Source organism: Bos indicus, chromosome 6 (genome assembly GCF_029378745.1).
Source record: "Bos indicus isolate NIAB-ARS_2022 breed Sahiwal x Tharparkar chromosome 6, NIAB-ARS_B.indTharparkar_mat_pri_1.0, whole genome shotgun sequence".
NCBI lineage: Eukaryota > Metazoa > Chordata > Mammalia > Artiodactyla > Bovidae > Bos > Bos indicus.
In genome coordinates, this window is record NC_091765.1 from 30,651,964 (window position 1) to 30,677,755 (window position 25,792).

The following is a 25,792-nucleotide window of genomic DNA, read 5'->3' on the forward strand; positions in this document are numbered from 1 at the left end:
TGTCTGTGAACATTTTAAAACTCTGTTGCGTGGGCAGAAAGCAGTTTGAAGAATGAGGTGAACGTTGTCCAGCTGACAGTAACTCAAGATGATGGAGGAGAGGGCAGGGTGGAGGAGGCAGCCAAGGAAGCCACCTTCTCGACACTGCTAACCAAGCCACACCACCAGTTCAGAGCCTCTGCCACTGACCAAGCCCAACACTGAGGCAGTCTTCAAGTCCTCATGCTCTTAACATGCATACATTCCAGATTTGTTTAGGGGACTCCCTTTTACCTTTAAACTGCTCCTGACAGTTATTTCTCCTGGACAAAAATGTTTGGGGGTAGACATTACACTGATTTCCCCAAAGTTTTGCAGATTTCTAGAACAGTGATTAGCAACACTTGAAGAGGTAATCAGTGAAAAACAAACTACAAGGGTCATGATTCCAAGTGAAGTTCCGTAACACCTCTTTTGAAGGGTCATGAGAAGCCAGAGGTTACTCCCTTCACCTGTGGATGCAGGTACATCTACTTACCTCCTGGGCCTTCAGCAACTCATCAGTTTCACCTACTTCCCTATCATCCTGGCCCTGAAGAAACTGAGGAGAAGCCCCTTCCCTGTGCTTAAGGGCCAATTTGAGCAGACAGTCATGGAAGGTTCATCTCATAGTGCGGTAGCCCCGTGAGAAAGAGCTTCCTCCAGGCCCAGACACAGCAAGAAAGAAAAGGAAAGTTGGAGACTCCTAAATTCTGTATTACGGAAATTAGAGTGAGTTCAGACTTGTGAAATTTCATCAAGATGAGAACTACATAATTTCTCATACAAGCCCAAAATAGAGTATTCAGGAAGCCCTGCCCTGTAAGCAAATCATAGTAAAAGTCAAAGGTGGTTAGTAATGCTGCAGACACTCAGGACTTCACTCATTCAGACACTGGAATGTGGTCCTCCACTTGCCAATGACCTGCCTCACAAGGCGGGATAGAGGAGCCGGGGGAGGGAGGGGAGATAGATGCCATCTTAAAGGACTTGTTAACTACCTACCACTCAAATAAAAGCCCAGGTCCCCCTTCTGGGGCCTCCCAATCCCCTTCTATCCTCCTACCCAGACCCCTCTCTCCCCGACTTGCTCCCGCTACAATGGCTCTTCACTATTCTCTGAACATGGCAAAGATTTTTCCTTTGCCTGGAACAATCTTCTTCCAAAGATCCATGTGACTCCCTTCCGCCCTTTCTGTCTGGTTTACCCACACCTAACCTGCCTTTCCCTCTTCTTTATTTTGCTTCACTATCTGTTATTCTATCCATTCAATTGCTACCTTGTCCATTGTGCCTCTTCTGACTGAATGTCAGCTTTTGGAGGGAAGACACTTGTGCTAAATGCCCAGTGACTAAAATGGTGCCCAGTAAGTGCTGCTGCTGCTGCTAAGTCGCTTCAGTCGTGTCTGACTCTGTGCAACCCCATAGACGGCAGCCCACCAGGCTCCCCCGTCCCTGGGATTCTCCAGGCAAGAACACTGGAGTGGCTTGCCATTTCCTTTTCCAACGCATGAAAGTGAAAAGTGAAAGGGAAGTCGCTCAGTCATGTCCGACTCTTCGTGACCCCATGGACTTCAGCCTACCAGGCTCCTCTGTCCATGTGATTTTCCAGGCAAGAGTACTGGAGTGGGGTGCCATTGCCTTCTCCCAGTAAGTGCTAGGTGCTCCAATATATGTTTGTTCCATAAACACATGTGTGAAAGGGTGGAGGAGGCATCAATGTATACGGACCATATTAAACTCCCCTGCAAGAATGTTTTCTGGGACGAAAGTACATAGTTTGCTCAAAGGAAAAGGCTGATAAAATCATGACTTTATAGAAATGATGGTTCTACTCATTTCAAGACTGAAAACATGTGCAAGAGACATGGGGAACAAAATGGCCCAAGGATCAACACAAGGTCCTTCAAGAACCCAGGGCCAAGACCATTTCTCATGACATGTATCTGCATCTTTTCAGTCTGACTATACAGATCACATACCACTTTTCTCTTAATTGCCAGGGAAACAATGTAGTAACACTGTTGTTACTAATACAGGGAAACCACGTGCACAGTTATTCTAATTAAAAGTATCTGTGCTTTTTCTAAGTTTTATAATCTTCACTTGCTCTTACACTTTATATTGATAAGAAAACATGTATGCTATCTTCTTGCTCCGTACTATGTTGCATGGAATTAGAAGAAATGTTATTTTGCTGTCTCCCAGGAGACCTTCTGATCCTTAAATTGCTTTTGAGTCCTCTGAAATGGAGGGAAATAAAAAATCATGCCAAATATCACTGTACTCGAATAAACCAAGAGAAGAGTCATTTCCCAGAGGGTGGGCAGAGAGAGAGAGGCACACTGAGATGGGGAGGGAGAAATGGGAAATTAAAAGAGGATGACCCTGATGGAAGAGGGAAGAAATACTCTGCTCTCTTGCCTCCAAACTAACCTAAAGGTATTCTGGAATCTCAATTACTCCACTGAGAACAGCATTCAGGCTGGCCTCTGGCCAAGTGGGTTTAGTGGGAAAAGTATTAACGCCTGCAAGGTGGTCCCACAGCAAGGTCCCTGAGGACAGAGGTTCCAGTATAGCTGGGGAAAAGCTGGAGGAACAGGCCGATTCCAGCACCGTGGCGTCTGCTGCTAAGTGACAAGGCACTATATCATATAACAAACTGCAGCTTTAGAATGGGAGACGGTGAAGGAATGATTGAAACCTGTGTGTCCCACAGATGGACGCAAAACAAGTGAGCAGGGCTGTCCTGGAAGAACATAATCTACATACCAGAACAGGCAGGGGTTTGTTTAGGTCTAAGCCATGGCAACAAATTCTAGCTTTGCAGCCCCCAGAGCAGCTGTACCGAGGGGCCTTGGGCCAGGCCGGCAATGGCGGGCCCAGACTCCCTCCTCTGGGCTCTGTTGTATTATATCTTCAAACAGCACCTAAGTGTTAAACCTTCAGTTCATTTGCACAGCACAGCTAAGAAAACAGAGCAACTCCCAGACCTCCCTGAGCGGCTGCAGACAATCTTTCCTCCGCGCCCCCCACCCCCAGACCAAATAGTTTTCAATAGTTTGAAAATAAAAAAAAAACAGTAACAACAACAAACAACGCTGGTTGTTAGTTTGGGGGAGAGGGAAGCACTGAAGACACGAATCATGATTAAAAACAAACTACTCTTTACAAGTCAAAGTCATTGCAGATAATGTCAATGGATGTGTATCAACCAGAACAAATCTGCAATCCTCACAGGTGCTTGAATGTTGCAACAGAAGAAATTTAGGCGACCTTGTGGTTAACTGACTTACAAACCCTGTTCCTGAAAACATGAGGAGCCCTGAGTTTCTTTAGTGGTTTTGTGAATTAAAAGTATCTTTTACTAAAAAAAAAAAAAAGAAAGAAAGAGAAAAACTAAAAAATTAACGTGAGAAATGCTTACCTGTGGGCTATTCTACGTGTAAGCTTCTGAAGTTGGTTCAGAGGAGCTACTAACACGATAAAAATGTAGGAGCCACTGACCTGGTTAATTCTTATAGAGAAGGACGGTCTAGTCAGGATTTGGACTCAGGCCAATTTCCAGCATCACAGAAAGAGTAATCAACCAGACCAAACACCCAAATGCATTACACCTGGCTCCCTGCGTGCTCTTTTATTACCCCACTCCCTCACCTCCCATGAAGTTTATCTTTAAAGGTTAGGAAAATTAACACTCCCGATATGGAATGATGGGAGAAACCTCTACCATTTGAGATTTAATTTAACTCCTCACTTACTCGCCGGGCTGCGCACTCACTGGGTCATTAAAGTGTTCTGTTTCGGCCAAAAGCCAGGTCTGCGTAGGGGCTGTTGTCTCTGCCCTGCTTTCCACAAGTGCCGTAAAATCCTGCAAAGAAAAAAGGGTAAAAGAAACTTGCAGGATTCCCAGAGTAGGGCATAATTTCCTAACATATCTAATTTTCAGAAACTGAAGTGGGTGTCTCTGGTCTTAGACAAGAGGAAGAAAAACAACGCTGGTTTCTACCTGTATTTTCTTAAGGTCCCTCACCTTCAGAGAGGTCCAAGCGAGAGAACACCTCCTTCCAGCGTGGTCTGTGGGCCAGCAATACCGTCAGAGCCGCTCAGAAATGCGAGGTTATTGACTCCATCCCAGTCTTACCCAATCAGAATCTCTGAGGGCGGGCTCAGGCACAACGTCCTCGGGTTATTTGCATATTAACGCGAGAAGCGTGGGTCCGAGATCTAAAACAGGTGCTACTCATAGACTGGTCTTCAAGTGGTGAGAATCAGCTTCATCTGGATCTTGGTAGAAGTAAAGATATTTACCAGCTCCAGACCTGAGTCAGAAACTCCAGGAGTCAGACCCTCCAGAGATTCTAATGTGCACAGAATTTTGAGAACTCCTGGTTTAAAATGAGAAGGCAAGCATGACTAAGGGTTCAGTTCAGTTCAGTTGCTCAGTCCTGTCCGACTCTTTGCAACCTCATGGACTGCAGCAGGCCAGGCCTCCCTGTTCATCACCAACTTCCAGAGTTTACTCAAACTCATGTCCATTGAGTCAGTGATGCCATCCAACCATCTCATCATCTATTGTCCCCTTCTCCTCCCGCCTTCAATCTTTCCCCAAATCAGAGTCTTTTCAAATGAGTCAGTTCTTTGTATCTGATGGCCAAAGTATTGGAGTTTCAGCTTTAACATCAGCCCTTCCAATGAATATTCAGGACTGATTTCCTTTAGTATGGACTGGTTGGCTCTCCTTGCAGTCCAAGGGACTCTCAAGAGTCTTCTCCAACACCACAGTTCAAAAGCATCAGTTCTTCAGTGCTCAGCTTTTTTTATAGTCCAACTCTCACATCCACACATGACTACTGGAAAAACCATAGCCTTAACTAAACGGACCTTTGTTGGCAAAGTAATGTCTCTGCTTTTTAATGTCCTGTCTATGTTGGTCATAACTTTTTTTCCAAGGAGTAAGAAGAGACTTTAATTTCATGACTAAGGGTTCAGTTCAGTCCCTTAGTCATGTCCAACTCTTTGCGACCCCATGAATCGCAGCACACCAGGCCTCCCTGTCCATCACCAACTCCCAGAGTTCACTCAGACTCACGTCCATCGAGTCAGTGATGCCATTCAGCCATCTCATCCTCTGTTGTCTCCTTCTCCTCCTGCCCACAATCCCTCCCAGCATCAGAGTCTTTTCCAATAAGTCAACTCTTCACATGAGGTGGCCAAAGTACTGGAGTTTCAGCTTTAGTATCATTCCTTTCAAAGAAATCCCAGGGCTGATCTTCAGAATGGACTGGTTGGGTCTCCTTGCAGTCCAAGGGACTCTCAAGAGTCTTCTCCAACACCACAGTTCAAAAGCATCGATTCTTCAGTGCTCAGCCTTCTTCACAGTCCAACTCTCATATCCATACATGACCACAGGAAAAACCATAGCCTTGACTAGACGGACCTTAGTTGGCAAAGTAATGTCTCTGCTTTTGAATATGCTATCTAGGTTGGTCATAACTTTCCTTCCAAGGAGTAAGCGTCTTTTAATTTCATGGCTGAAGTCACCATCTGCAGTGATTTTGGAGCCCAAGAAAATAAAGTCTGACACTGTTTCCACTGTTTCTCCATCTATTTGCCATGAACTGATGGGACCGGATGCCATGATCTTTGTTTTCTGAATGTTGAGCTTTAAGCCAAGTTTTTCCCTCTCCACTTTCACTTTCATCAAGAGGCTTTTGAGTTCCTCTTCACTTTCTGCCATAAGGGTGGTGTCATCTGCATATCTGAGGTTATCAATATTCTCCCGGCAATCTTGATTCCAGCTTGTGTTTCTTCCAGTCCAGCATTTTTATGATGTACTCTGCATATAAGTTCAATAAGCAGGGTGACAATATACAGCCCTGACGTACTCCTTTTCCTATTTGGAACCAGTCTATTGTTCCATGTCCAGTTCTAACTGTTGCTTCCTGACCTGCATACAGGTTTCTCAAGAGGCAGGTCAGGTGGTCTGATATTTCCATCTCTTTCAGAATTTTCCACAGTTTCTTGTGATCCACACAGTCAAAGGCTTTGGCATAGTCCATAAAGCAGAAATAGATGTTTTTCTGGAACTCTCTTGCTTTTTCCATGATCCAGCAGACGTTAGCAATTTGATCTCTGGTTCCTCTGCCTTTTCTAAAACCAGCTTGAACATCTGGAAGTTCATGGTTCATGTATTGCTGAAGCCTGGCTTGGAGAATTTTGAGCATTACTTTACTAGCATGTAAGATGAGTGCAATTGTGCGGTAGTTTGAGCATTCTTTGGCATTGCCTTTCTTTGGGATTGGAATGCAAACTGACCTTTTCCAGTCCTGTGGCCACTGGTGAGTTTTCCAAATTTGCTGGCATATTGAGTGCAGCACTTTCACAGCAGGAGTTCCATCACCTCCACTAGCTTTGTTCATAGTGATGCTTCCTAAGGCCCACTTGAGGCATCACATTCCAGGATGTCTGGCTCTAGGTGAGTGATCACACCATCATGATTATCTGGGTCATGAAGATCTTTTTTGTACAGTTCTTCTGTGTATTCTTGCCACCTCTTCTTAATATCTTCTGCTTCTGTTAGGTCCATACCATTTCTGTTCTTTATCAAGCCCATCTTTGCATGAAATGTTCCCTTGGTATCTCTAATTTTCTTGAAGAGATCTCTAGTGTTTCCCATTCTGTTGTTTTCCTCCATTTCTTTGCATTGATCTCTGAGGAAGGATTTCTTATCTCTTCTTGCTATTCTTTGGAACTCTGCATTCAGATGCTTATATCTTTCCTTTTCTCCTTTGCTTTTTGCTTCTCTTCTTTTCACAGCTATTTGTAAGGCCTTCCCAGACAGCCATTTTGCTTTTTTGCATTTCTTTTCCATGGGGATGGTCTTGATCCCTGTCTTCTGTACAATGTCAAGAACCTCAGTCCATAGTTCATCAGGCACTCTATCTACCAGATCTAGGCCCTTAAATCTATTTCTCACTTCCACTGTATAATCATAAGGGATTTGATTTAGGTCATACCTGACTGGTCTAGTGGTTTTCCCTACTTTCTTCAATTTAAGTCTGAATTTGGTAAGAAGGAGTTCATGATCTGAGCCACAGTCAGCTCCTGGTCTTTGACTGTATAGAGCTTCTCTATCTTCGGCTGCAAAGAATGTAATCAATCTGGTTTTGGTGTTGACTAAGGGTATTCACCCCAAAAAGAAAAAAGATGAGCCAGTATTTCCCAAATTGTATTATGTAGGATACCTAAAAGTTTTTTTAAGTAAAAGGGTTCATGGTCAAATATATTTAAGTAAAACATAGTTTAAACTATTATTTTTCTTTTTCACAGCAAGATTTTTCAATGTGCATTGTGAGTCTCTGAGACAGTTGATGGCAAGTTTCAAACCTATTTGAGAACAGCTGAGATTTAAGCTATAGTGGTCCATCCAGATATTACAAAATACATCTCATTTTCTGGAAAAACGACTAGAAATGTGAATTTGTATTTTGAGTAATATCGCTTATTGTCTCCTCAAAAAAAAGACTGGATTGTAGCTCTAGTATGTTCACATGTACTATCCCATATGTGTTTCAACAACTCTCCAAGACATTGGAGAATAATCATTCTCCAAGAGGTAGGACACACTAGTGGGGAAAAAATAAAGCATCAGTTCAGTTCAGTTCATTTCAGTCGCTCAGTCGTGTCTGATCTTTGGGACCCCATGAACTGCAGCACGTCAGGCCCCCGTGTCCATCACCAACTCCCGGAGTTCACTCAAACTCACATCCATCAAGTCGGCGATGCCATCCAACAATCTCATCCTCTGTCATCCCCTTCTCCTCCTGCCCCCAATCCCTCCCAGCATCAGAGACTTTTCCAATGAGTCAACTCTTCGCATGAGGTGGCCAAAGTACTGGAGTTTCAGCTTTAGCATCATTCCTTCCAAAGAACACCCAGGACTGATCTCCTTTAGAATGGACTGGTTGGATCTCCTTGCAGTCCAAGGGGAGTCTTCTCCAACACCACAGTTCAAAAGCATCAATTCTTCGGCGCTCAGCTTTGTTCACAGTCCAACTCTCACATCCATACATGACCACTGGAAAAACCATAGCCTTGACTAGACAGACCTTTGTTGGCAATGCTTTTGAATATGCTATCTAGGTTGGTCATAACTTTCCTTCCAAGGAGTAAGCATCTTTTAACTTCATGGCTGCAATCACCATCTGCAGTGATTTTGGAGCCCCAAAAAACAAAGTCTGACACTGTTTCCACTGTTTCCCCATCTATTTGCCATGAAGTGATGGGACCAGATGCCATGATCTTCGTTTTCTGAATGTTGAGCTTTAAGCCAACTTTTTCACTCTTGTCTTATAGACTCAACCCAATTCTGTAGCGTTTCCAAGATCAGTGATTCCTCAGTGGAGGGAACACCAGTTTAAGAAGTTGGTCTGCTGGCCAGTTGTCCAGAGTGCCCATCCATGAGAAGCTATGAACATCACTGGAAACACTGTGAGGGGGAGAAGACTGTGATTTTGGGAGGTGATTTTAGGGGAGAGAACTTCATGGGGTTGAATGAGATACTTTAATAAGTAGCACAGCGTCAGGGACTGACTCTTTAGAGAGACTCTGGAACAACACCAGCTAGTCCTGGCTGAAGGCTGCTTTGCTGAGCAGGGTGGGCAAGTGTGGGGCAGAGTTAAGTGGATCAGAGCATCCTAGAAGGTTGATCTCTAGGGATCCTGGACCTACTCTTCTCCCTGAACAAAGTACTCAACCTTCCCACCACATAAATATTGGATAAAAGTTTAAAAAGCAATACTGTTGATTTATCCAAATTATTAGTCTGCCTCTGGCAATCCTACAAATAAGTTCAATCTGTTCTGTATTTAGTCGTTCAGTATTGTCTGACTCTTTGCGACCCCTGGACTAGAGCTAACCAGGCTCCTCTGTCCATGGGATTCTCCAGGCAAGAACACTGGAGTGGGTTGCCATGCCCTCCTTCGGGGGATCATCCTGACCCAGGAATCAAACCCAGATCTCTCACATTGCAGGTGGATTCTTTACCATCTAAGCCACCAGGGAAGCCCTAAGTTCAGCCCGGGGTAATCAAAATTCAGCTCAGAGAGACTTATCAAATGCCAGCACCTACAATATTCCTCCAGCACCTACAATATTCCTCCTAAACAAAGTTCCTTCTCTTTAAATGCTCAATTCAAATATTTATGGATAACTACTGTGTTCAGTATAACTGCTTCTCTTTGACAACAGCTCAAGTTGGTCTTGATATAAACCAAACTGTGTTCTTGCCCCTATTCCACTACTGGCTTCTCATCAAATTAGTGTGAGAATGAAATTTATTAGTTTAAGAGTAAACTTCATGACAATCCTTTCAAGGGATTCTTTCGTCATTTTTTTTCCCCCTTCTTTTCAGAACATTTTGTTATTACCAAGAACTCAAGTACTGTAATCAAGTCAGGGCTCTCATGGAAGCAGAGAGTTAAGTCAAATCACACAGCCTTCTGCATATAATAATCATTAGACGTCTAAAAGACACTATTTCATGAATGTTATTTTAGTCTGAACCAGTTTAAGAGCCTAAACATTTAAGACTTCAGCCAGAGAAGTCCATTCACATATTTCATAATATGTCTCATTTTGTGAACAAAGGATTAACAGCATGAATGTAAGAAGCAGGTGTGAACACTCTAGATAGGTCAAAACCTTAACACCATCCAGACAAGCCTCTAATTTCTGGGCACAGTACATGGCATGCGTGAATTTTGTTTCAATATGCTTTCCATAGTGATAGCTTAGAGAGTCACATAGCCATATCCTACCCAGTCCTCCATTCCTAGAGGCAGAAGTATTTGCTGATGATTGAAAGGTCATGCAAAACAGATGTGAGGGCAGCTGGATTTTCCAGCTATGCTTCAGTGGACTTAGCAGTGGTGCCTGCCATTACCACATAGCAGAGAGATTTTATTTCAAATGAGAATCTTAGGTAACTTTGTCGGCATAATTGGATGTATATGCAGTTTCTCACCAAGTTCTCACCTTTATCACATTCCATTCTTTACTCTTGGCCTGGAACTAACTTCATCACACCGCAAAGGTAACAATGAACTGGGTGTCAGCCACTCTGACCTGTTTCCCAAGATGTTAAAAATAAGTTATTATTGAGCTCTGAGTGTGAAAGTAATGGAAATTGCATTTCCTATAGCCTTCTGATTTGTTTGGTATCACACTGGGTGTTTCCTCCACTTCATACTAACATAATTTACCCTCATTATTCCTGTGCTTCTCTGAAATGAAGCAGCACACAGAACAGCAAACGGTGCATTGCAGAGGGGGCTACTGCATCACAGATACCCTTGAAGAACAGATGGTCCAATTGCAAACCTCCCAAATATTGACATCTGTGTGGCAGGCAACTGTATAAGTCAGATGGATATGGCTTTTAAGTTTTACACATTCTATCAAAATTAAGTAATTCCTAAAACTGTCCTTACCAATGGAATATATCGGCATTCTCCTTGTTAGTAAGAGGAACTCTAAAGGAATGTGGATGAAATAATAAATTTTCTCCCTAATCTTTAAAAATGTCTCAGTTTATGTTGTTAGAGAATCATTTCTGAGTTTTCTTTTTCTCATCTCTAATATGCAAGTTAAAAATACTTGATTCTCAGTTTCCCCAATTATTAGAAACTTCGAGAGTATGTGTACCCTCATGTAAGGGATAATATACCATACAAGTTACAATGACTATACAAATAAATAGAAGTTATTATTATAGATCCACTGGGCTTGACCTTTCATGGTTTATTGTGAAGAGGAAAATATTAATTTCTTTGCTTTCTATTACTAATATGAAAACAATCAACCTTTTCTGTTAATATTTGATAGGGGTTTAGGTTTATACAGGAAAACTTCTATTAACTGAAATTCTAATGAACACAAACCTTAAATTAAGAATGTTTTACTTGTTTAAACCACAGGCAAGTATTAGTATAATAAAATAAATTCATTAAAAAACTTTTGGTTATATCTTAGGATATGCATGCTCAGTTGCTCAGTGTCCAACTCTGGTGTGCCAACTAAATCTCTGAAATATTCAGAGCTGTTCAGTTGCACTGCATACTTAGATGGCAGCTCTTGAAAAAAAAAAGTCAGCGCCAATATGTTTACTTTGCAAACTGATGGTATAGTAATTATCAGAGGATTTTGACAATAAAGAAGTTAGAATCTCTTGTTCTACTTTCTGATTCATCGAGAATAGGCATTCGATGAATAGGATAATGGAAGTTTCAACCATTTTTCCTTTTTGCAGTTCTTTTTCTTGGGGATGGTCTTGATCCCTGCCTCCTGTACAATGACATGAACCTCTGTCCATAGTTCTTCAGGCACTCTGTCTATCAGATCTCATCCCTTGAATCTATTTGTCACTTCCACTGTATAATCATAAGGGATTTGATTAGATCATACCTGAATGGTCTAGTGGTTTTCCCTACTTTCTTCAATTTAAGTCTAAATTTGGCAATAAGGAGTTGATGATGTGGGCCACAGCCTGCTCCTGCTTCCCTGGTGGCTCAGAGGTTAAAGTGTCTGCCTGCGATGTAGGAGACCCGGGTTCGAATCCTGGGTCAGGAAGATCCCCTGGAGAAGGAAATGGCAACCCACTCCAGTATTCTTGCCTGGAGAATCCCATGGACGGAGGAGCCTGGTAGGCTACAGTCCACGGGATTGCAAAGAGTCAGACACAACTGAGCAACTTCACTTCACTTCATATATGCCAATTATCAGTTTATTGATTTTTAGTTCCAAATTTACCCTTCAGTACTTGCTCCATGATAGCGCATGGACTCTTCAAACATTTCTCCTTTCCAGTGAGCATGGCGTGAAGCTTTGTCAGCTAAGGAAACTGAAGGAATACTGCAGAAGTCAGGGGGCTTCTTTTCTGGTTTCAGGAGCTGCATTTTGGTTTGTCTTACTCCAGCTGCAGGGTCCGTTCATGGTTAGTGTGTGGAGGGACATCTGCTGGACTCTGCCCAGCTGTGCATCCACAGCACCCTCAGTGATCTCCCTGGCCAGACCCTAGTGACCACCTTGCCACAGCCCCCTCCATGTATTTCAGGCCTTGCACCCACGGCAGGACTCAAACACCCTTTTACACTGCCCTACCAGTCTTGCCTTCTGTATTCAGAGGGTTGATTCCTAGTTCTGGGCAACTGATGACCAGCTCTGGCCCAGAGAACTTCTCTGCTATTGTGGGCTGCAGCCACACTTTCTTCAACAAGGTCTGACTTCCAGCCATGGAACGGGGGCCTTCTTTTAACATTTTCCTTCCTTAGGGCCTCTCTCTCAGTCCTAGGTTACCCTTTAGAGTTCTCTTTATATTTTCAATTATTTTCCTTTCATACCTTAATAATAATTCCTTGCATTAAACTTCTCCGAAGTTACTGTGTAGTATTTGTCTCCTGAAGGGACCCAGTCTGATCCACCAGAAGTAATCAAATATATTCCTCCCTCCAAATCTAATTTATACTCTGAACATCTATATTATGTTGATACATTGTTAAAGATCATCTACGACTCTCTGATTCGGGCATAAGAAAACTATAATAGATTCACATTGTTGATTTGTATCTTTTCAGGCATAAGTATTGGGTTCACTTCAGTGCCTCTCATCTTTTTCATTAAGTTCATTTTTATTTGAAGTATTTATAATAGTACTGGAAAAATTATCGAACAGTAGCACAATAATTTAACAGAGCAGAATAAATGGCAAGTTTCAGTTGATAAAGCCAGAATTAATTTAACTTATATTTCAAATTTCATACTTGAAAAAACACCATGGATTCTTCTGCTTTTCATTTCAAAACACAAAAATTAATATTGGTAGAAAAAGTCATTGGAATTAGTTTACTTTCCTACTTACCAAGGGAACAATTCGATATATCAGTGATACACTAGGGGGAAAAAAGTCAAGACACCTCTAAAGATTACTACAGTCTACTAAAATACCTTAAACAAACAACGCTATTTTTGAGCAAGTGTGTCTACGCAACTACAGCACCAGTTGTATCCTTTACAAGCAAAAGAAACAAAAAAAAAGAGAGAAAAATAAAAACAAACTTAAGTATATTGGAACTAGAGCACAAATGTGACAATTTAGAACACAAAGATGAAAACCTAATTTGGAACCCAGTTATTAAACAGAAAACTTTGTCCTTTGAAACATGGATGCATTAGAGAACATGTCAGTCAATTCATGGAGCTGGCACAGAAGTCATTTTCTTTGGGAGCTGAAGAGAAATTGACAAATTATACTCTGGGAATTCTCAACTGTGTTATTTTTCTCCCTGAGGTCGGTGATCTGTGCTTTTCTCACATGGAAATGTTTTCTTCTTTTACATTAAGCAAACGTTCCGAGCTTTATTATATATGATTAACAGTTACAGACACAGGAAAAAAATTCCTTCTTGGCAAACCTTCATTTAATAAGGGCCGCCCCAGTGTTTTGCCACTAGTGCCAATCACTAAACACACCTTACTTTCCCCCAACTTTGCGTTTAAGGTGTGGAAGCCAATCTTTCTTATTAATCATTGATACAATCTTGCCACCTACTCAGTCAGCTTCTAAATCATGGACTAAGAAGTTCAGTGATACACTACTACAGACAAATAGTTGGCTCTAAATTCTGTTCTTCATAAAATGAGCAGCCAAGCCAATCAGACACTCGCCACATTAAAAACACTGTCCATATCTCCTTAGAATGATTAACATACACTACTTTTGACTTTGGGAGGGAAAGGTGCTCTTTCACAAACTTTTGGATTTGGTGCTTCCTGAGTTAAATGCTCTCATTCATAAACACAACACAAACTGTATCAGTCTTGGGATTTCTGTGGGGTAGCCCTGTGTCCTGGTCCCTTTCCTCTTTAAAATTTTAAATATTGCAAAGGAACCATTTTCCTTCTGAGGCTCCCACACCGGGGATGAAACCTCCTCTGCAGAATTTTGGCACCTTATTAATTAGTGGTTATGAGTGGGAGCTGCTCTCTCTCACCAACTCCTATTCTGCCATCAGTCAAGTGTGATTCTGTAATAAATTCCCATGAAGCAAACTATTTCTGGTAATTCTCCCTAATTAACACCAGGCCCACTAATAATACATCAGGTCCTATGTGTTTCTGATATAACCAAGATCTTGTCTGAGAGGACTCAAAAAGGGAAACCGCCAACCTAAATTAAGCTTTTCTGGCAAAAAAAGATTTTATATGTAGTTCTGTAAGAAAACCTTTGATAATCTTATATGGGGGACATTTTGAGCAGAAAACACGGAACGACAGGGAGGCTTGTTCTGATTTGAGCACTGAATGGGGATTTATTGTGAACACACGCTGTTGAGTCTTAAGCCTATAAATCTTGTACTGGATTACTGTTTCTTAACGAAGGAATGACAGATCTCTTATTTTGTCGGTGTATTTTAATGTGCAATGACGTGACTGATAGAAACCAAACAGCAGCTATTAAAATGTCACATGCAGACTTGATGCCCTTATAAGTTTGGCTTCTGCAGTTTAATATACTGTGAGCAAATAGACTTGAATTTGTCTTTTATTTCCAATATACAGCCTGCAATAGAAACATTCCTCTCAACTTTATACAGTTGGAAAAAAATCTTAAAGCAATAAACAAACAAGGAATAGGTAAGCCGACCTAGTTACAGAAAAGTTAGTTAATGAGATCAGGATGAGTTAAGAATGAAGTAATGTACCCTGGCCAATGAAAGACATGAAAATGCAGATGACTGATGTTGTTTGAATATATGACACAGTATAATGTTTGATATGACAGGTTATTCCAATAAATTACCTCAACAATAAATTTAAAACTTTTAAAAATTACTTGGCTGTGTCGGGTCCTCGTTGCAGCATGTGGGATCTCTGTTGCATTATGTGCCATCCTTTGTTGCGGGGCGTGGACTCTCTAGTTGTGGCACGAGGACTACAGAGTGTGTGGGCCTCAGCAGTTGTGGCACGGGCACCTACTTGTGTCACACGGGCTCTGGTGGTTGCAGCATGTGGGCTCTCCAGTTGTGGCACATGGACTCCAAAGTGTGCGGGCTCAGTTGTTGTTGTTTGCAGGCTTAGTTGCTCGGCTTGTGGGATTTTAGTTCCCCAACCAGGGAGTAAACCCATGTCTCCTGCATTACAAGGCGAGTTCTTAACCACTGGACCACCAAGGAAGTCCCAACAGTAAGTATTTTTTAAAAGAAAGACAATAGAGTTTACTTATCTATTCATACCATTTATTGTGTGCATGCTACATGCAAAGCATAAATATGGATTAAAATAAAATAATTGTGACAATATTTTCAAATATATTATGTTTCCGGGACATTCTGATAGGCAAATACCATAAAGGAGGGATTCTCCTGAGAATCAGCCTATCCCATGAACATTATTTTTTCCCTTGATGACTTAATAGAAACCTCTTGTCCCCCAAAAAGAAAAACCAAGAGAACTTGTTTGTATCACTGCAGCCATTTATTTATTATGTGCACATTAAGGTTTATATACTGATTATATTTCTCATGTGGTTTTTAATTAGAGAATGTATCCAAAAGCAAAATAGCATGGACATATACAAACTGAAAAATGCACAGAAACAGAAGGTAGAGACTAATGCATACGGTAAATGATATATTGAGAATCCAAACCCATAACCTTAAAACATCTGGGGGTTGAAGGAGGACAAACTGAAGACACATCAAATTGTGTAAAATCAGTGTGTTTTCCCTTCCCTTATGTCTGAAAAGCCTCTCCTTTCAATAGCAATAACTAAACCCCAAATATCACCAAAATGTTAACATAACTCTAGATTCACACTTGAACAGGGAAGAGTATTTTCTATAGTAACAGTCCTTGAAAACGGTACCACGGATACTGTTTTTGTTATAATCATTTTTAAACATAATGCTGTTTTGAAGATTTAAACTCTAATTTCTGCTTGTCTTTTGCACAGTGACGAATGATCAGGTTTTAATTTTAGTTGCTAACTATAACGTGAATCAATAGGAAATACGAATGCGACAAGCACATGTAGAGGGCATTATTTTTAGACAGCTTCTTCAGTGAGCAACATTTTGTCCTTGTAGACATGCTGAACATTTAGAAACTGGGGAACCAAGTAGGGAATGTTTTAGAATCATATACTGTGATTTTAATCTGTATTAATCTAAGCATAACATTCCAAAATATACATCGAGAGAGATTAAAAGTAATGCTCTACAATAAGGAGGTAACAATTCAAAAATGCTACTGACATGGAATATTTATAATCAGAAAAATAAATATTCTGGGAGCTCACCAAAAGAATAAAGTGCTCTGCCAGTTATTAAAAGATTAATGCTGGTGTATTAAATATGGCATTCCCCACTATAAAATACAGAGATTCTTCTGGGTTATAGTCAGTACTTATTTCACAGGATTAACTTTTAAAAATAGACAGAAGAAGGCTTTGCCATAGAAGCAAAGGACAAAAGACAAGACAAAGCCATAGACAAAATCATGTTAGGAAGTGACATTATTCTTTTAGGGATAAAATTTAGAGAAATGCAACATTATGCTCCATGAATAATATGCAGAAAGCAAAGTGTAATTAAAAACAAAATCCTTAATATAACTTTATAAGAAATCCAGATCAAATAAAATTCTTTGAACAAAATACCCAAATGCCATTCCAATGCCGCTGACTTATCAAATACTCTCTGGGCATATAATCTGTAAAGTGAAGTCGCTCAGTCATGTCCGACTCTTAGCAACCTCATGGGCTGTAGCCTGCCAGGCCCCTTTGTCCATGAGGTTTTCCAGGGAAGAATACAGGAGTGGGTTGCCATTTCCTTCTCCAGGGGATCTTCTGGATCTGAGTCTAGGGATGCGAGTCTCCTGCACTGCAGGCAGACTCTTTACTATGTAGAAGCAAAACTAAAAAACAACAAAAAAATCTCTACCACACTAAAACAAAACCATCACCTTATTTTATGTCATGTAAAGCCAAGGACTGACATTAAGATACGTGACAATGCAGCGTGTCTTCTATGGGTGGTTTCAGCAGCAATTGGAAATATGGCACGATTCAGTTCCAGCTTTTAAAACACAACAGAAAAAGCTCCCTGCGTCCCTACAAGATGCAGGGGAAGGGGACAGTTCTGGGTTGCCGTTGGTGAAGCATTCAGTTTGCTACTCTATGTCATACTTCTCATTCTTTTTATTCCCAGTTAATTACTATCTGCATATAATGTAAGTCTGCTAGACCATGAATTGGCAGCTTTCAGGACAGATACCTTGAACAGTTCTTAGGGAGGTTAAACAAATATTGTAGCCTAACACCCTGCTCTCTAACAAACACGCACACAATGGAAGTGAAGTCTCAAGTGATGGATGAGTCAGGCAGGGGGTGGGGCTCAGTCTCAACTATAAAAGCACCCTTCCCCAAACAAATCCAAGTGATAACTTAGTGTGATCATGGGCTTTTGTCCATTCTGGAAACAAACAAAAAAACTATCAAATGCCATAATCTCTTTTCTCACTGGGCAAATATCAACAGGATTCACGATCTTACCACAATTATTTCTGTCTTCACATGGTATCTACATAATTTTTTTCCCTAAAATGAAGAAAACAAAGAACAGGCTGGTCTGAGTAATTAATCATGTTCCTCTCTATACTATCAAACCTCTGTGAACAAAAGCTTCCCAAACTTCATGATTACTTTTAGAAGTGGTTCATTTATTATTGAGAAAGAACTACCAAAAGAAAAAAAAAAATCTAAATTTTTATCATATTCCCAAACCAATATTTTTCTAATGTAGAACTGAACAACAACAAAAAAATTATTCTGCAAAGAGAACTTTCAAACCTTCATCAGTCAATAGTATAAAGCGAACTGATCAAATTGACTCACTGTCTAAAAAGGGGGAATTTTAAAAAATTTCTGATCCAATCTTGTGATTCACCATCACTCCCAACCACATTCTTTTCTATTTATTCTCTTTAAAGAAAGGGACAACTTTCAGAGTCCAAAGTTATTCAACAAGTTCTTTACCTCAGCATAAGGGAAGGGAAAAAAAATAGTTTGACTGACATAGGTGGTGAAACATACACAATTAATAGAAAACGGTCATATTCTAATAAAAGGCAAAAAACTGAAATTTATAAGCTATGTGGTGGCTTTTTTGGGGTGGAGGGAAACCAGACAAAAATATAACACCTCCTATTGGCAAGACATGTTTTGATCAAAATCTCATTGGCCTTTCCTATTGGAATCATGAACTGTAAAGACAAAAAAAGGTATACAGTTTAAAAAAACCTGACACCTACTACTGATAAACTTCTCTGTTTAAACTCCTATTTACTGTTTTAAAGATAAATGCTATTTTTTTTTAAGAAAAACACAATATTTCATTTAAGTGTAAGGCATTTCATTGTCTTTTTATAGATTTACTCAAAACTGCCTAACAAGGAAAGTTTAGTTATTTTAGCATAGAAGTTGAAGGTTTTTATTCTAAAATTTAATTCTTCACTAATTTATTCTAAGATGTATTTAATAGTCAACCAGGAAATTGATTTTTATAAAAGTTACTTTATGGGCAGAAAATACAGGGAAAAAAATAATAATAAACACCAAACTGTTTCTTTACTTTATGAAGCCAAATATTTCCTCATAGACTTGGTTTTCAAAGCTTGGAATTTATCCCCTGAGGGCCACTATTATTTTTCAAAACTTCATATAAATATTAAATCTAAAATTTAATTGGTAATTTAAATTCTCCTCTTTCTCTTCAAATTTCTTCTCTTCCCCTGGACAGTTGACTTTTAAAAATTCACAGAATGAGCATGTTTCTTGCAAAGTGGCTTGTCCTTCTTAGAGAAAAAGGTCTGACCTTCCAAACTTTCACAACACACCTGAAAAAGAAGCATTATTTGAGGAATGTCATTATCTTATCAAGTATGCCTAAAAAGGGGAAATGATAGTATGACAAAACACTTCAGTTGGTTGTATCAGACCTTCTAACATTTCACGATTACTGTAACATTCCATGTCATCTTTCAGAAGCAATGAAGAATGACTTTTCTCTGGAATGCATTTTAGTTTATTTAAACTTATTGATCATTATTTTTCTTAATTGGGAATGAATATTTGGCCATAGTGAAAAAATTAACACATAAAGTGGTCACGTTAAATGTAATTTCTATTCTCAAATTCTTATCAATGTTTTAAACCTGCCTCCTGTTGTAGAGACCTAAGGCATTAAGAAAAACAAACCCAAAAAATCCAACACAGGTGTTTTGACACACATTCCTAGGTCCCTAAATATACAGGCACAGAAAACCCGAGTGTGCTATGCTTTGTCACTTCAATCATGTCTGATTCTTTGCAACCCCATGGACTGTAGCCCGCCAGGCCCATGGATTGTAGCCCGCCAGGCTCCTCTTCCATGGGGTTTCTTCAGGCAAGAATACTGGAGTGGGTTTCCATTTCCTTCTCCAGGGCACTTTCCCAACCCAGGGATCGAACCCAGGTCTCCTGCATTGCAGGCAGATTCTTTACTGTCTGAGCCACCAGAGAATACCTGAGAGTTCTTTTTAATTCATTTCTATGTCTCTTTTCTTGTTTGTTTCTTATTAAGCAAACTGTAGTCCACATCTGGCTGCATCCTGAATGTTATACTGTCAGTTAGCTATTCACATTTATGTCTTCTTATCTTTCCCACTGTCTTTGCTAATTTTAATGCTCCTGAGTGGGCTTCCCGGAGAAGGCAATGGCACCCCACTCCAGTTCTCTTGCCTGGAAAATCCCATGGACGGAGGAGCCTGGTAGGCTGCAGTCCATGGGGTTGCTAAGAGTTGGACACGACTGAGTGACTTCACTTTGACTTTTCACTTTCATGCATTGGAAAAGGAAATGGCAACCCACTCCAGTGTTCTTGCCTGGAGAATCCCAGGGGCGGGGGAGTCTGGTGGGCTGCCGTCTATGGGGTCGCACAGAGTCGGACACGACTGAAGTGACTTAGCAGTAGCAGAGTGGGTTTCCAGGTGGCTTGGTGGTAAAGAATCCGCCTGCTAATGCAGGAGATGCGAGTTTGGTCCCTGAATCTGAAATATCCCCTGGAGAAGGAAATGGCAACCCACTCCAGTATTTTTGCCTGGAAAATCCCTTGGACAAAGGAGCCTGGCAGGTTACAGTCCATGGGGTTGCAAAGAGTCAGACATGACTGAGCAACTAAAAACAACAACAACAATGCTCCTGAGCAGATCGGCCAGAGGACAGGAGGAGGCAAATCTGCTAAAATTGCTGCTTTTTACAGATTTTATGACATCTAAGAGATGGATGAAGTAAACAAGACAGGGTTCAATAGTAACGTTTAGGGAAATTATGTGACTTCAATTAACTAGTCATTTCCCCCTTCATACAATGTTATTAAAAACTATTAAAAATATTAAATATAATTTTAAAAAATCAACCATCTGAATAGAGTACCTTTATTAAATATTTACTTCTAAATTTAAAAAATACATATCTGAGGTTAAAGTTAACTCTGAATCAAACTTCATCAATAAAAATAAAACCAAAAATACTATAATATGAAATGAGACAGGTAAATATATTACTACAAGTTTATTTTAGTCTCAAAAAGAAAAGAATATTCATAGACTATTGCTAAGGAAGGAGATGGATCAACATATAGTTTACTTCCAGTATTGAGTCAATAACAGATATTTATAAAAGTTTACCTCTATTTTAAGAACTACCTGTTTTCATAAATTACTAAAGACACTCCAATAAAACATAGTTTAAAAAACGTAACAGAATCTTACTGTTTTTAAGAAATTCATATCTTCTCCTTATAAACAAAAATGTATTAAGACTGTTTCTCTAAAGGCGTAAGCATCTTATTCTGTGCCAAACAATTTTGAAAAGTACAAAAAATTTTAATGAACTTGACTTTCCAAACCACTGTAAAACATTTCTAGGTTTGAGGGACTGATAGATACAAAAACTGTTATTTCCATTTAGTGCTCAGGCTAGAACTGGCCATACTGTGCTCCTCTGAATGGGAAACAGGAGTTTACTTACTGAGCATACAAAACAAGTGTCATGCCAGGTATAGCCCAGAGCTTCCAGGAACATGTCGCCAGCTTCTATGGGAAATTCACATCCACGGCATATAGTACCAAAGAGGGCATAATAATCTGTATTGGGGCAGGGGTGGGGCAGAGGTAATTGAAACATGACAAAGATGTAGAATGAGAGCTTTCAGAGAACAGCAACAAAATGAGAATTAAATGAGATGATAAAGATACAGTTACTAGTAACAGAAAAATTTTCAGATGGCATAACACCTGACCTAAGCATTAGGTGTAGTTTATTTCAGTTTACCCTTGGAAAACGTTATATATACAACTTAACATTCTTTATTATGTTTTTCCATATGTTACTTCTCAGTTCTGTCCAACTTATTTAAGGCCCAAATGTATATGAACATCACTGTTCTCTGATAAGTTATCAATAGACATGATTGTTTCAATAAAAGAGAACGTCCAATAACTAGAAACAATAAGACTAATGAACATAAATCATGAAAAACGTATGAAAAAACCTTCTTTCCCGCAACCCCACTATTAGCAAATTTCACAGCACATCTACTTGGTAAGGAAGAGAAAAAAGTCACAGGAAACCTTCTTGAATAAATGCTGTGACTGAGTTTCTAGCTGAACTGTATCACAACAATATTAGCCACTTTTTCTTCTGCTATCTTTTCCTTCCCATTTTACGACTTCATGCTAAAAATCCTTATCCAGAGAACACCTCTTACTTGACACGGAGTTATAAAGTATTAATGTCTTCCTTCTGAAGAAAGCCGTTTTGACAAGATGTTTATCATGACTAAATTAGAACTTATTGGCAATTTTCTTTTATGCAGCTACTCTTACTATGTGTTTTCACTCATGGTTCACTCTTTGACACTTCTAATCCCATCTGGGCTAGAGGAGAAAGTAGGCTGCCATCTGCACCCTTCTCAGCAATCCTCAATACTCCTTGGTGCCATCTGCTCTGCACACACCCATAGAGTCCTACTGTGTGCTGGGTGCTGGTCTAGGCACTGGTTAGAGGCACAATGGTGGCGAAGATAGATGCGGCTGTTCTTCACATGGGGATTATATTCTCACTGGGATCAGGATGCCATCATTTATTATGTTTTAAAAATAAATGATAGCAAACAACTTCAGATTGTGATTGGAGTGATGCAATAGAGAATAACTGGGGGAGGTGTTTAACACTATATTACAGAGGGGTTAGGAAAGACCTCCATGAGGAGATAATACCTGAGCTGAGACTTGAAAATAAAAGAGGGGGAGGAACCATTTCAGAAAACCTGGGAAAGAAAATTCCAGTCAAAAGAGACAAGTACAAAAGCCTTGAGGCAGGATGGATCTCAGTAGGTTCAGAAACAACACAGGGGCCAGGTATGGCTAAGAATCCAGTGACATTCTCTAGAACCCAAACAATCAGGTGGAGGAGACGGGGTTGGCAAAGCCGGCCTCAGGTGGGAATACAGTTTTCCCTCTAGTGGAAGCCATGAGGTATCAACCACAATCCGATCCACATTCAAAAAAATATTACTACAGCTATCTGAGGGTTGGGGGAAAGAAGATAAACCATTTTAGCTGGCAATTATAATGCCCAGGCAAAGGGTAAGAGAGAACTGGATTTAGTGGGGACAGTTGAGGTGAGAGAAATGAGTCAATTCAATATCCACTGGGGATAGAACTGTTAGAATTTATTAATTAGATTGGGCAAAGAAGGGTCAAGTCGTGGTCAACAGCCTCAAATTAGAAGCTCACTGCTTCTTTAACTTGAGTATTGTGGAATATTCCCTTCATCCAGTACCACCCTTTGAACTGCAAGGTAGAACAACAATAAAACCCCATGGGGGAATGCAGTGGTACTAAGTGGAGGCATAATAAGGGGAAAATATTTTATTTTTTTGAAAGATGTACGTGTTATAGTAATATCTAAGTAAGAATAACATTAATAAATAAGTGCTATGAAAGCTCACTTACAGCCTTTGGGAAGGAAAAGGAAGTGTTTAGAGTTTAGGTAACAGCACAAATGCAGTAGATTGGCATTAATATTTAGAGCTTGTTTTCTTAAAAATAATCTCACCAAGGGAGCAAACCATGATTACCTTCCCATTCAGTAAAATTAACAAACGATTCCAATTTGCTGTCAAGGCAGTTGCCTTCAAGAGCGTATCAATATCCTATTCAAAAGCTGGACACTTCTCATGTTTATAATCACTCAAAATTCACTAGTGGAGTGTAGAAGAAGGCTTTAAGCTATACAATTTCATATGATTTATATCCATAACTTATAGGAGGTTCAAGAAAAATAGTCTAAGTAACTGCCTACATATGCACTTTTCTTAATGAAATTGGTAATATCTGATTTTGACAAGGTCTATAAAAATTTTATACACTTTTTGCTATATATTTACAGTAACATCAAGTGCTCCTCAAACCTTTAGCAAAACTATACTATTTTGCTTAGCATTTCCTTTCAAATTGATAGCAATATAGGGGTTTTACCTTCACTTACAACTTAAGAAACTACGGGCTTAAAGATCTTACCAGTCTCACAGTAGGGCTCACCGTCCTCCAAGTGAAAAACATTATTACGAATAGGCTTTCCACAGGCCACACACACAAAACAGGAAACGTGCCAAGTTTGTTTCAAAGCATTGATGACTTCCTGTTACAGAAAGGTAATTGGATGTAAAGAAAGATGGTACGTATTTTACCAGCTGTACCAATACAGTCCTTTTAAATTGACCCCAAAGTAGACACACGTGCTTTGTTTTTGCCTAAGCTTTTCATCTAAGGAACTGGAGATATTTAAGGACAGACTCACAGATCATCTAAACTGATGCACTATATAAAATATACATTTTTCATCAATAAACTTAAAGAATGATTAGTGTTATTTAAACATATAAATGTGGTGAATAAAAGCAAGTCTTTCATAAGCGTTTGCTACACTACGTTTGCTGCTGCTGCTGCTAAGTCGCTTCAGTCGCGTCCAACTCTGGGTGACCCCATAGACAGCAGCCCACCAGGCTCTCCCGTCCCTGGGATTCTCCAGGCAAACACACTGGAGTGGGTTGCCATTTCCTTCTCCAATGCATGAAAGTGAAAAGTGAAAGTGAAGTCGCTTAGTCGTGTTGGACCCTCAGCGACCCCATAGACTGAAGCCTACCAGGCTCCTCTGTCTATGGGATTTTCCAGGCAAGAGTACTGGAGTGGGGTGCCATTGCCTTGTCCGTGCTACACTACTGCTTTTCCTCAAAGGGTGTCAGGAAACGTTAACTTGTAATGGTTTCACAATATTATCTTGAAAATGTCATTAAGGAAGGGCAAAACATTTAAAAACTAAAACAAACCTATACATTGTCCCATGTTGGAAGCAACAACTTAATCAACTTAATCCAATCATGTTTAACATGCTTAGGATTTTGAAAATCAGCTATGACTATACTAAGCACATACTGAAATGAGTGTCTAAAATTTGAACCATAGAGCATGGATTCTAGTGAACAACAGCCCTATGGTTATATATACCAAATATCAAAGACTTGGACCAGATTTTAATTAGTAAAAGAAAGTTTGAGAATTTTGCTTTGCAAAGAATCATTTCTTTGAATTGACAGAAAGAGATGGAGCTATTAGAAATCATTTTTGAAGAGTAGTTAGTAATACAGGAACTTACTCTTTCCATAATAATTATCACAAAAACGGGATGCTATAAGTAAAGTATGGTTACAGTTCTGTAAATGAATTACTTATCAGGAGCAAACTGGAAAAAAACACATCCTACAGGTTAAGAGGATCTATCTGGGACTGATAAATACATAGGTCATTTTAATTTTATTCTTTACATTTTTGTATTTTTTAATTGCTGTGGTGTGAAATATTTTCTAATAAAAAACTCAAAATGATACCGCGAAGTCATTAGCCATAGAAAATGCCCCAGTTCACTACAGAAGAACAATGGGAAAAAACAGCAGTTATCTAGACCCAAAGAGATCACAATGAGCATGGACAACAAGTGAAACATTCAACCAAATAATAACCAAGGCTTCTAGCATCTACTCAACTTTATATTCTGAGACAGATTACTATCCCATCTTTAACAGGTTCAGTTCAGTTCAGTCCCTCAGTTGTGTGCGACTCTTTGCAACCCATGGACTGCAGCATGCCAGGCTTCCCTGTCCATCACCAACTCCTGGAACTTGCTCAAACTCATGTCCATCAAGTCAGTGATGCCATCCAACCATCTCATCCTCTGTCGTCCCCTTCTCCTCCTGCCTTCAATCTTTCCCAGCATCAGGGTCTTCTCTAAGGAGTCAGTTTTTCGCATTGGGTGGCCAAAGTATTAGAGTTTCAGCTTCAACATCAGTCCTTCCAATGAATATTCAGGACTGATTTCCTTTCACATTGACTGATTTCATCTCCTTGTAGTCCATGGGACTCTCAAGATTCTTCTCCAACATCACAGTTCAAAAGCATCAATTCTTAGGTGCTCAGCTTTCTTTATAGTCCAACTCTCACATTCATACATGACCACTGGAAAAACTATAGCCTTGACTAGACAGACCTTTGTTGTCAAAGTAATGTCTCTGCTTTTTAATAAGCTGTCTAGGTTGATCATAACTTTCCTTCCAAG

General features: G+C 39.9%; 1 protein-coding gene across 8 annotated transcripts in view; it reads right to left on the reverse strand.

Moving 5' to 3' along the window:
- Positions 1-15,530: 15,530 nt before the first annotated feature.
- The window catches only part of PDLIM5 (PDZ and LIM domain 5), a 402,175-nt gene continuing 391,913 nt past the window's right edge, over positions 15,531-25,792 (reverse strand). For all 8 annotated transcript variants that reach the window (XM_070790876.1, XM_070790875.1, XM_070790879.1 and 5 more), the window contains 3 exons: positions 23,701-23,821; positions 21,146-21,261; positions 15,531-18,972 (listed from right to left, as the gene is read on the reverse strand). In XM_070790876.1, coding sequence (XP_070646977.1) covers positions 18,883-18,972; positions 21,146-21,261; positions 23,701-23,821 — 327 coding nt within the window. In that variant the 3' untranslated portion in view covers positions 15,531-18,882. The remainder of the gene's footprint in view (positions 18,973-21,145; positions 21,262-23,700; positions 23,822-25,792) is intronic.